General features: G+C 48.9%; 1 protein-coding gene across 1 annotated transcript; it reads left to right on the plus strand.

Annotated features, from left to right (window-relative positions):
* The first annotated feature begins 1279 nt into the window (after positions 1 to 1279).
* On the plus strand, positions 1280 to 11488 carry Ube2l6 (ubiquitin conjugating enzyme E2 L6). The gene is made up of 4 exons (XM_026406558.2): positions 1280 to 1441; positions 4553 to 4648; positions 8842 to 9028; positions 10418 to 11488. The coding sequence occupies exons 1-4, from the start codon at positions 1415 to 1417 to the stop codon at positions 10567 to 10569; spliced, it is 462 nt and encodes a 153-aa protein (XP_026262343.1). The 5' UTR covers positions 1280 to 1414; the 3' UTR covers positions 10570 to 11488.
* Positions 11489 to 11607: the final 119 nt, after the last annotated feature.

The following is an 11607-nucleotide window of genomic DNA, read 5'->3' on the forward strand; positions in this document are numbered from 1 at the left end:
AGCCTGAGCTCCACCAGCACCTCCCTTTTGCTCATGGGCTGTTCCCTCTTCTTGCAAGTCCTTCCCTCTCTGCTCTTACTCTAGCTAACTCATCCTGCTCCACAAGTCTCTTGGAATTTTCTCTCTTCCAGGAAACCTCTGCCCCATTCTGGGGTGAGATCACATGAGCCTTCTCCAGGCTCTCATAGAACCAGGTCATTCTCCTATCAGCATCATTAAAAATGAATAGGCTGCATTCTGTCCCAACAGCCTGAGAGCTTCTCCAGGGACAGGGACCCCATGTTCCCATGATAATTGAGACTGTTGACCAACCGTGTGTTCACATGCCTAGGTTCCCTCATCGGCCTATGCTAAGGAATTGTTCACATGACTAGCACATAGAAAGTGTTCAGTTCGAGTTTATTGAATTGAATTAAAGAGAATTGGTTGTGCCAATACACCCTACACCTTAGCAGAGAAGTCATATGGTTCTAAGACAGTTAGACAAAAACTATGTGAGGAACTAGCCGATTTCTGGGTTGAGCGGGGTGGGGGTGAGGAAGGGGGGCTCCTAGCTAGTTCACCATTGCAACGAAGATCTTCTCGAGATGCTGTTTCGTGTCTTGGGGCTTCGGCTATCCAACTGTTTCCCAAATCAGCATATAACAGGCGCTTACTACACAGTAAGACTAGTAAGGGACTGAGTGGTTGACAAAACCAACCCCCTAACAGCGCCTTCTTGCGGTGTCGGGAATAAACTTTGCACTTCCGTCACCAAAGGCTGGACAGCACAACGGATCCCCAGCGCCAAAGGAGCGATCCTAGGAGGGAATATAGCCTAAGCCACACCCCTCGCCTAGTTTTAGAATGGGGCACTTGGCGCAGGAAGGGCAGGGGACTGGCCAAGGGACTCTGGGACTCTTGATGTAGGAGGGACTTAGGGAGGTGGTCCGATGGTGGAGGCCACCAAGCGACCTGTCGCGGAGAAACGTTTGCACAGCAATCATTCGGTATTTTCTTAGGGCGAGTGTGCATTTGGGGGGCTGATGGAGACCGGAGAGCCCACGGCGCGGCTGCAGGCTGGGACGGCTCCCGCGCGATAGCAGACCTGGCACGGCGCCCCCCAGCGGAGCGCAGGGACCCCCGCAGCCCCGCGCGTCTAAGGCGGACCTGCCTGGTCTCCAGACGGCGCGCGCTCCCCAGCTCCGGGACCACCGCGCGGGGACCCGGCCGCGGCCAGAGCGTCCTCTCTACTTCTCCCTCCGCGTCTCTGTGGAGCAGGTGGGAGCAGGTCTACACAGCCGGGAGCGGGACCAAGTGGAGCCGAGCGTGGGCGGGGCCCGGGAGGTGTGGCCCTTGGGGCGGGGCGCACGGTGTCCGCGCCGGAGCCAGCGGCCCTGCCAGAGCCCGCGGGCGCCCCAGATTCGGTGCCAAGATGAGCGCCAGCAAGCGAGTGGCGAAGGTAATCGCGTTTGGGATGACGCCTTTCTCGCGGCCCTCGGTTCCCCGCTTCCGCCGTCCCCTCCGCCGCTCCTCCAGCGCTTTATTTATTTATTTGGGCTGGGTACCGGGGTGGCCGAATCCCAGGCATCCCCGCCCTCTCGCTAGAAGAAAGGGTCTGCCAGAGGGTCCGGAGCTGGAGTTTGGGGTTGGGGTGGGGAGGGTGCCTATGGGGTGGGAATGTCACTAGCTTCCTGAGCTGTACTGGGGGTGACGATGAGCCAGTTCCCCCCAAACTGGTTTCAGTTTCACTTTTCCTGGAAAAGGCTCTCGGTGCCAGGCGCTCAGCTGCAGCGATAACCAGAACCAGCTCCTTGCCTTGGAATAGCCCATGGCCCATCCCATACTTTGATACCTACATTATCCGAGTTCCGAAAGGCAGGGAATGCTGCTTAGGATGTGTGTGTGTGTGTGTGTGTGTGTGTGTGTGTGTGTGTAGGAGCGATCTATGGGTGTTCTCTGGAAGAAACGAATGGGAGGCAGCCCTGGAAAGCTTCCTGGAGTAGGTGGCCTGGTTGCATTCTTTAGGCAGATGTCGAATATCTAGGATAATGGCCCTGTGCTAAGAGGTAGCAGGGCAGCGACGAACAAAAATCCTATCCCTTTGGACTTTCATTCCTAACAGGGACACAACTTGAAGTAAGATCTGGAAGGATGAGGAGGGAGCAATTTTCCCCAGGAGGTGGGAAAACCCAGGGTGTTTGCAGGATTGGGGTGTGGCCAGAATTGGAGGGAGAGGGGGAGGAAGAGCAGTTTTGGTGAGGTGACATGGGCATCCTCCCCACTAACCTTTAGGGCTCCTGGAAGTGCCCCTGTGCTCTATGCACTATGCTCTATGCTCTATGCACTGGAGGGGCAGACAGCATTTTCTTGTCAGAGGCCGGGAAGGGACATCTGTACACCCAGAAGAGGCTCAGCCCAGAAGAACTGAAATCTGAAGGTTGGCAGTAAAATGGGGCAGAGGATCTTCCCCACCAAGTGGGGAGAAGACTGGAGCTGGTATTTGTCACTGGTGGTCTTAAGCACTTGGGATGTGGGGGTGTGGGGGGTATTAACTCAGGCAGTTTACGTAAGTTATTTCATCTAATTCCCCTAGCAGCTCTGTGAGATAAATAATACCCTCCCTTTTTTCAGTACTGAGGATTGAACCCAGTGGTGGTTTACCACTGAGTTACACCCTCAGCCCTTTATGTTTTGAAACAGGGTCTCACTAAGTTGCTGATGCTGATCTCAAACTTGTGATCCTCCTATGTCAGCCTTCTGAGTAGTGGGGTTGCAGTAGTGTGCCACTGCACTTAGCTAATGCTCCATTTTACAGATGAAGAAATTGAGGCTGAGAGAAAATAACTCAGCTGTCCAGGGTCATTCAGTAAGGAATGATGGAACTGAGCTTGGAGCCCAGGCTCCTGTCGTGGGTCCTCAACTAGCAGTTTCTCTCTCCCTTTCTTTTGTACCTATGGCCAAGTTTCATTTTATTCACAAGTAACATTTTTTTTTTAAATATTTGGTTAAAAAAATACATGTTTACAGTTGAAAATTTGGAGGAAATCAGCAGGCTTGTTCAGTGGCTTCTCTACTTTCATTTTCGGTTCCTCTAAGTCAGGTGATTTCCCAACCTGTCTTGGGAAAGAACTGTCCTAGCTTGAGTTTCAACATCCTCGCCGGGCTTTGGGAAAGTTTTGGCAGAACTCACCTAAAAGAGATAAAGTCCATGTGTTCCCAGTTATAGAAAGATACAGAACATGCCCATTGCAAATCTTGACTGTTCAGCCTTGGGCTTCATTCTTGCCAATGAGTCAGACAATACTGAGAGCAGGAGTTATAGGAGCAGGATTTATAGTAGTAATGATGTGCCCATTGTCTGGGGTAAAGATAAATGAGGTCATGGAGTCTGGGTGGAGCAGTTTGTTGGGCAGACGTGGAACACAGGTGAGAGATGCGAGAGGCAGGAGAACGTGTCTCTGTTGGGCAGGGGGAAAGAAAGTTCAGATGGCCACATAGTAGTGAAGGACCCCTCCTCAACTGAGGGCTGGGTTTGGCGCTTTCTCTCCAAATCCTTTGTTTACACAAGGATTTCTCAACCTTGTGACTATTGACATTTGGGACCTGGTAAATTACTTTTTTTTTTTTAAGTGCTGGGTATTGAACTCAGGGCTGTGCGCATGCTAGGCAAGCCACCGAGCTATACCCCTAGCACCACCAGGTAATTCTTAGAGTTGCTTATCAATATCTCTAATCTTTACCCACTAAATTGCAATGGAAACTGTTTCTAGGCATTGCCAAATGTCCCCTGGGAGGTAAAATCAGTCCTAGTGGAAAACCACCCATTCATCTTTCCAGTGAAATACGACCTGCCCTTGAATTTGTTTGATCCCCTCTTTTCCCAAATGAAAGGCTCTGTAGGCCCATGGGATGGATCCCCCAAAGGGCTGGGCAGTGCCCTTTGAGAAGTGGGGCATGCTGGGGCTCACGTCTTGGAGAGTCACAACACACCATAGCCTTCTAAAGGCTCTGAGAAGTCCTGCAGTGAAGGAAGCGGTTTTGCTGAGTTTTCCCAAATATACTTGACCGCGGAACCCTTTTCTTGTAATAACCATTAACCTTCCATGGGACACCTATCCACATTTGCCTGGTCTAGGCCCTGTGCCTTGGTGCCTGTCCCCTTCTCTGCATGGCAGACTCCTATTTATTCGGCACAGCCTGGCTCACAGTGTGCACCCTTTGGGGAGCCTCCCTGCTTCTCTGTCTTTCTTATAATGAATCCACACATAATAGGACAGGATTAAGTACCTGGATTTCAGGAAATAAAGGTTCCTAAGACATTTGTTCCCAGGTCTCAATACCTGGAAGAAGTGATCACCTACTCCTATGTCTAGTACCCCTAGAGTCGTGGTGAGGCCAAAATCAGATGTTTTAAAGCACACAGTGCCATGTGGCATACGTGCTACGTGCTCAGTAAGTGGGGGCTTTAACTTTGCCAGGTTCTGCTCCCAGAATGGCTTGCCCTTGGGGTGGGGGCAGGGGCTGAAGTCGTAAGTACCAGACCCACTGACCACTCATTTGCCTCTTCCAGGAGCTGGAGGATCTGCAACAGGAGCTTCCGCCTTACCTGAAGCACCTGTACTGTGATGATGCCAACGTCCTGGTGTGGCATGCGCTCCTCCTGCCTGTGAGTGTCCATGGGGGTCCTGGCTTTGGATGCGGGGTACCATGGGCCAGTGGCCTGGGCAGGGAGGGTTTGGGTGAGGTGAGAATGTCGCCTGCCTTGGGGCTCTTGTCCTGAGGTTATCCTTGGTGGAGGGGGTCTCTCCCTGGATTGATTGCTCTGAGTTCCTGGGAGATTGCTGAATATGTCAACGGACTTTTGGACTTATTAGAGACCCTTCCTCAGTAGCCACCAAGGCCACCCCAGAAGCTTCAGACAAACAGCGTCAAAAAGAAGGAGAAAACTGGGTACAGTGACATGCCTCTGTAGTTCCCAGGTGCTTGGGAAACTGAGGCAGGAGGATGGCTTGAGTCCAGGAATTGGAGGTTGGCCTTGGCAACATAGTAAGACCCTGTCTTTATAAAAGAAAAGAAAAGGGGTTGGGGATGTGGCTCAGTTGGTAGGGTGCTCGCCTAGTGTGCACAGGGCCCTTGATTCAACCTCCAGCACCACCAAAAAAAAAAAAAAAAAGGAAGAAAAGAAAGAAAGAAAAGCTGGGTGTGGTGGTGCACGACTGTAATCCCAGCAGCTTGGGAGGCTGAGGCAGGAGGATCATGAGTTCAAAGCCAGCCTCAGCAATTTAGCAAGGCCCTAAGCTACTTAGTGAGACCCTGTCTCAAATAAAAAGGCCTGGGGATGTGGCTCAGTGATTAAGCACCCCTGGATTCAATTCCTGGTTTAAAGAGAGAGAGAGAGAGAGAGAGAGAGAGAGAGAGAGTCTCTTGGACCTTTGCAGGCTTTGTCAAGGGGTAGGACTGAACTTCTAAGTTTCTGAGTTAGTAGAACCTGCTCCCCAAAACCAAAATGAATTTCGTTTTCTTTCGAAGATCTTATTTCAGAAGATCACCCATCTCTACTGTTCTCCTTTCTCTCTGTTCATTATTTGGTAGCATCTTGATAAAATCTCCCTTTGAAAGAAATCTTCCCCAGAATCTAGCAGACTATGAGATCTCAGTTTTGCCATCTAATTATTGGTACTGAAGACATTATCTTTGAGAAATTCATCTACACACCTTTGGTTACTTGAAAATAAAAATTATTTTTTATTATTACTAGCTTTTTGTTGCTCAAAGCTCTTTTGGAATATTGAAATAGCAAGATGTTTCATTTAACCCAGAACTTGGGAGTCAGTAGGACTTCCTCTGCTAAGTATAATGCAACTTGAAATCCTTGGTCTTGTCCAACTTCACTTGATAGATGAGGAAGCTGAGTCTTACAGAAGCTCAGTCACACAACCAGCTTGTGGCAGAGGTGGGACGGGTCCCAGAGCTCTCAGCTCCATCTCTCTGCAACCTCTGTCCTCTGTTAAGACTTGTCAGCCCAGCAAGAAGGCCCTGCAGACCGGATGCAGGATGCCCCGCCCTGACCTGAGGCCTTGCCCTGGGCCTTATCTCTACCTCACAAGGCCTTTTCTCATTATCAACACCATAAAAACCGGTCATTCTCTTTATCTACCCAGTTGTTGCTTCATTTTACCTCAATACACCCATGGCCACTGTGGGTTTCCAGTTTACCCCCCATTAAGAAGGAGCTCTGCGAAGATCCTGGCTCTGGGCTTGGTGCAGCTCAGTGGTACAATGCTTGCCTAGCCTGTGCGAGGCCCTGGTTCCATCCCCAACACTGAAATCAAAAACAGAAACCAAACCAAACAAACCCTTGACTCTGCTGAGAGGGACTCCTGTCATTCTGGCTCCCTTTGCCCTGTGCTTTCAGTTTGAAGGGTCAAAGGACTTGGGGCTTTGGAACCTGCCCAAAGGCCTCTGTGCAGAGATCACCAAGTTCTGGGGTTCCTTCCTTCTATGGGTATAGAACATTTCTCCTGTGAGGAGATGTAAAGTCGACAGTGCTGTGTCTCTGTCCCAGCCCCACCACTGTGAACTTGTGCTGAACTTGACGTTCCTGATTTGAAAATGGAGATACTGGTAGATGTGAGTTTTCCTATGGATCATAATAGCTGACATATATACAGTGCTAGCCAAGTTCAAGGTCCTGCTCTCAGTTGTCATTTATTTATTTATTTTTAGTACTGGAGATTGAATCTAGGGGTATTTTACCACTGATCTACATCCCCAGCCCTTTTGAGACAGGGTCTTGTCAAGTTGCTGAGGCTGGCCTCAAACTTGTGATCCTCCTGCCTTAGCCTCTAAATCACTGGGATTACCTGTGTACTCCACCATGCTCAGCTTTGTTCTAAGTTTTTTTTTTTTTTTTTTTTGTTTTTGACACAAAGTCAATCATTTCATCCTCACCTAAACCTTATGGAGAAGTCTACTGTTGTCCCCATTTGGAAGCACAGAGAGGCTAATTCCTTACCCAAGATCATATAAGTGGCAGAACCAAGATTCACATCCAGGTAGGTAGCTCCAGAGTCCATGTAACCCCTACACTCTTCTGCATGTCGACCATTATCTCAGAGAGCACAGAGTAGGTGCTCAAGAAAGTCTTCAGGCCACTTCAAGCCTGGAGGACCTCCTACTGGTTTCTGGAAGTTCCCAACCCCTGGCGAACTCTGGTCCTTGAGTTGGTACTTTTCAAAAAACTGATGGTAAAATATATATGAACAAACTTTACTGTCTCAACCACTTTTTTTTTTTTTAGACAGTGTTGCCCAGGCTGGTCTCAAACTTGCAATCCTCCTGCCTCAGCCTCCTGAGTTGCTAGGATTACAGATGTGCACCACGCTTGGCTTCATTTTTAAAGATGTTCAGCTGAGTGCAGTGGTGCACAAATTCAATCCCAGCAACTCAGGAGGCTGAGGCAGGAGGATGGCAGGTTTGATGCTGACCTGGGCAACTGAGTAAGACTCTGTCACAGAATTAAAAAGTAAAAATAGAAAGGACTGGGTATGTAGTTCAGTGGTAAAGCACCCCTGAGTTCAATCCCCAGTACCTGGGGCAGGAATACAGTTCAGTGGCATTAAATATGCTTGTGTTGGTGCTCAATCAATACCACCACCCATCTCTAGAACTCTTTATCCTTCATATTGAAGTTCTGTGTCCATTCAACAATAGCTCCCTCATTTCCCCCTCCTCCCAGCACCTGCTAACCAATTTTATACTTTATTTTTCTACGAATTTGACTATTCTCTGTCCCTCACATAAGTGGCATAATGCAATATCTGTTGCTTTTTCTGGAGCTTATTTCACTTAGCGCAATGTCTTCAAGGTTCATCAATACTATAGCCAGCACTAGAATTTCATTCCTTTGTAAGGCTGAATAGTGTTCTACCATGTGCGTATGCCACATTTTGTTTATTCATCTGTTGATAATACCTGGTTTGCTTCCATCTTCTGGCTGTTGTGAATAATGCTTCTGTGAACACCAATGCACATTGGTATGCAATACCTGTTCGTGTCCCTACTTTCAATTCTTTGGAGGATATGCCCAGAAATAGAATTGCTGGACATATTCTCTTTTTAACTTGGGGGAAGTGGGTAACCAGGGATTGAACTTAGGGGCACTCAACCACTAAGCCACATCCCGAACCCTATTTTGCATTTTATTTACAGACAGAGTCTCATTGAGTTTCTCAGTGCCTCGCTTTTGCTGAGGCTGGTTTTGAACTTTCGATCCTCCTGCCTCAGCCTCCTGAGCTGCTGAGATTACAGGTGTGCACCACTGCACCTGGCTCTCTTTTTAATTTTGTGAGGCATTGCTGTACCTTTCCCATTTTCCATCCCCAAGCCTCTGAGTTCTTAGCATTTCCTCATTCTCTCCATTCCACCACTCACCCCACAATGACAACCTTCTCTTCTACTTGCTAACAACTAGAAAGAGAATGGTCTATCCTTCTCCTGGGCTGTCTTCCAGAAAAACCACAAAACTGAGATGGCCCTTGTAGCTCATCTAGTCAAACTTTATCCGTTTTTCAACTGAGGAAACTGAGATCCAGAGATGAGAGGTGGCTCACTCTTGGTCAGACAGTGAAAGCCAGGGTCACATTTTCTGACACTAGTGTCCTTTTGTGATTCCACCCTTCCACTAATCTGTGGCTCAATTGCCAGATGAATGAAGGTGCTCTTGATTCTTCCTGGGGGCACAGGATGTCTGAGACCCTGGGATGGGGACAGGGGCAGAAAGGCCAGTCTGGGGCCCCGGCGGAAAGTGATCTTCCCGGAGCAGCTCTGCGTCAGAGCTCAACCTTTCTCTCTGCACAGCACCAACCTCCCTACAACCTCAAGGCCTTCAATCTGCGCATTGACTTCTCCAAGGAGTATCCATTCAAGCCCCCCACGGTGAAATTCACAACCAAGATCTACCACCCCAATGTGAGTGAGAGTGGGGAGGTCTGCGTGCCCCTCCTCAGCAAGGAGAACTGGAATCCTCACATCAAGACTTGCCAAGGTGGGTTGGGTCTGGCCCAGAGGAGGGACTGGTCTGGGTGGAGGTTATTGGATTTAAGTTAGAAAAGCCTAAAAAAGGGGAGATATAAAAATGAGTATCAGTTGAACCTGATGTGGGATAGAAGGGAGTCTCCTGAGATTCTGAACCTGCTGTCCTGCTCCTGCTTCTGTTCCTACATCTTAGGCAGGTGAGACAGATGAACTTGGCCATGGTTCATGGGAAAGAGGGCAGATTTGGTGTAGAGGGAAGGGCCTGGGATAAAAAGGCCTGCTCCTCCATCCATGGACTTCTGGCAAACCTCTGTGCTTTTCTGGGACACAGTGCCCTAAATGACAATGGAAGGGATTGTCCTGGTAATGATACTGCCCATCACTTAACAGAGCCCATCTAGAACTGTGCCAAGTGCATCGCCTGCCAACTTCATCTAATCGTGGCAGCCATCCTCTGAGGAGGGCCATCATGAACCCACTGAACAGACAGAGACACTGAGGCAAACGAGAGGTGAAGCAGGAGCCTAAGTTGGCAAGGGGCAGAGCTGAGCTCACAGTGTGGTCCAACACAACTTTCTGCAGTTCTGGAAATGTTCTGTGGCTCTGCTGTCCAATACAGTAGTCACTAGCCCACATCCAGCAAATGAGACTGGATTTTTAATTTTAATTCTTTTTATTTTTTTTTAATTCTTTTTAAAGAATTTTTAAAAAATATTTTATTAGGGCTGGGGCTGTAGCTCAGTGGCAGAGTGATTTTAATTTTAAATTTAATTTTAATTTTAATTAAATTAGATTTAGATAAGCACACGTGGTTAGTTCTAGAGCCGATGGCCTTCATCAGTTTCCATCCTGTTTCTGAGTAAACAGGAATACTTAACCCCAGAAACAAAGATCCCTGGAGTGGTGGAGCTGCACGGGGAGTGGTCCCTGGATGGGATTCAGGGGGTCTGTGAAGCACGGTTCACCTGGAACTGTGTGTTTGTGCATGTGCTTAGGGAGATGGCCTGCCACTTTCCCTGGGGTTCCCAAAGGCTCCTGTGAATGAGTAAAGCTGTGGAGCAGCAGTCATTTTCAATCTTTAGCCTTAGAACTCTTTTCCCCAAACCCAACTTAATTTGGAATCCCAATATGGCAGATAAAACCAGAGTGGTTCTTGTTGAAGAGAGGGTGAAACCCAGAAACCCCATATCTCATGAAAAGCTTGTTACTGAGGACCACTGACCCACTGAGCCAGAGCGTTGGGTGTTATCCACCTAGAATGATGGGGACGTTTGTTTTGTTTGTAGAATCATCCTAAGAGATGGGATCTCCTTGGGGTCTCCCCAGAGGTGGTTCAGGGGATCCTCCTTCCAGGATTTCCCCCCCTAACCTGCTGTTCTGATCTGGCCTCTCTCAACAGTCTTAGAGGCTCTCAACATGCTGGTGGATAAACCGAATCCCAGGGAGCCCCTGCGGGTGGAGCTCGCTGACTTGCTGTTACAGGACCCGGAGCTGTTCAGGAAGAAGGCTGAAGAGTTCACCCTTGAATTCGGAGTAGACCGGCCCTCCTAATTCCCAGTCTGACCCCTCTTTGCTTGGATCCTTTGCCGGGTGGAAGGACGTACCTTGTGGACTTAGGCCAGAGCTCCTAGGAGGCTCATGCCCTGCTCATGTTTTCCTTCTTAGCTGCTGCACACGACTCTATACATGGGGTGGGAGTGGGGCTGAAGGCATGTGCATGCTGTGTGGACTCATTCCCAGGTTCACCTGGCCACAGGTGTGCCCTTCCCACACCCTTTATCTTCCCCAGAGCCAGCAGAGTTTAGGTTTGCAGAATTATAGGCCGTTTCTCCAGCTGCCCCTCTTAGAGAACAGGTCATCTTCCAGACCAGCTGGTAGTAAACCAGAACCCCCCAGGACCCAGGCATTGAGGGGTGGGGGCAGAGGGAGACACGGTGGGAGGCAGGGACCAAGGAAGATGTCATATGTTCCACTGATTGAAATCAGCCAAAACTACTGATAGGTGTGGACAGATTTAGATACTAAGCTTTTTGTTTTCCACTAATGAATCACAGAATGAAAAAAGTTTACCCTCCAAATCAGCAATCTGACTACACTTTTGAAGACCACTGCTATCCTGACAGGGTGGGACCTCAGGCTGTGAGCTGTGTGCCCTCCAGGATCCAGGGGGAGTCATAGGACCCATATGCTGGCCACTCGTGAATTGTGGCATTAGGCCAGACTCCTCAGTGAGGGGATGGGGCTTTCATCAGGAGAGAGGGCTGGGACTTAGCTGCCATCTAGCAACTGGTAGGACCCTGTAGTGTGTTTTCTCTTGTATGTGGAAGCTAGAGACACCACAAGGGGAAAGAGTGAGGGGATTTCATGAAAGTGGAAGGGAGACCAGTAGAGTATGGGAGGGAGGAGAAAGGGAGGAGAGGGAAAGGGGAGGTATTGGGCAATGAAGTTGATCAAATTGTTGTATACACATACAAATATAATGAACCCCACTATTTTTTATGATTATAATGCAATAATAATAACACTCTAATGATAATAAAGGTGTGACCCTGTTTCCCATGTATATTTCCCAAATATAAGGGATGCTGG

This window comes from Urocitellus parryii, chromosome 4, assembly GCF_045843805.1.
Source record: "Urocitellus parryii isolate mUroPar1 chromosome 4, mUroPar1.hap1, whole genome shotgun sequence".
NCBI lineage: Eukaryota > Metazoa > Chordata > Mammalia > Rodentia > Sciuridae > Urocitellus > Urocitellus parryii.

Bases quoted from the DNA above. Each gene is read 5' to 3' on its own strand.
- Ube2l6 (XM_026406558.2), top strand. From the start codon at position 1,415: ATGAGCGCCAGCAAGCGAGTGGCGAAG. The intron at 4,649-8,841 runs GTGAGTGTCCAT...CTCTCTGCACAG, and splicing joins GGCATGCGCTCCTCCTGCCT to CACCAACCTCCCTACAACCT. The intron at 9,029-10,417 runs GTGGGTTGGGTC...CTCTCTCAACAG, and splicing joins TCACATCAAGACTTGCCAAG to TCTTAGAGGCTCTCAACATG.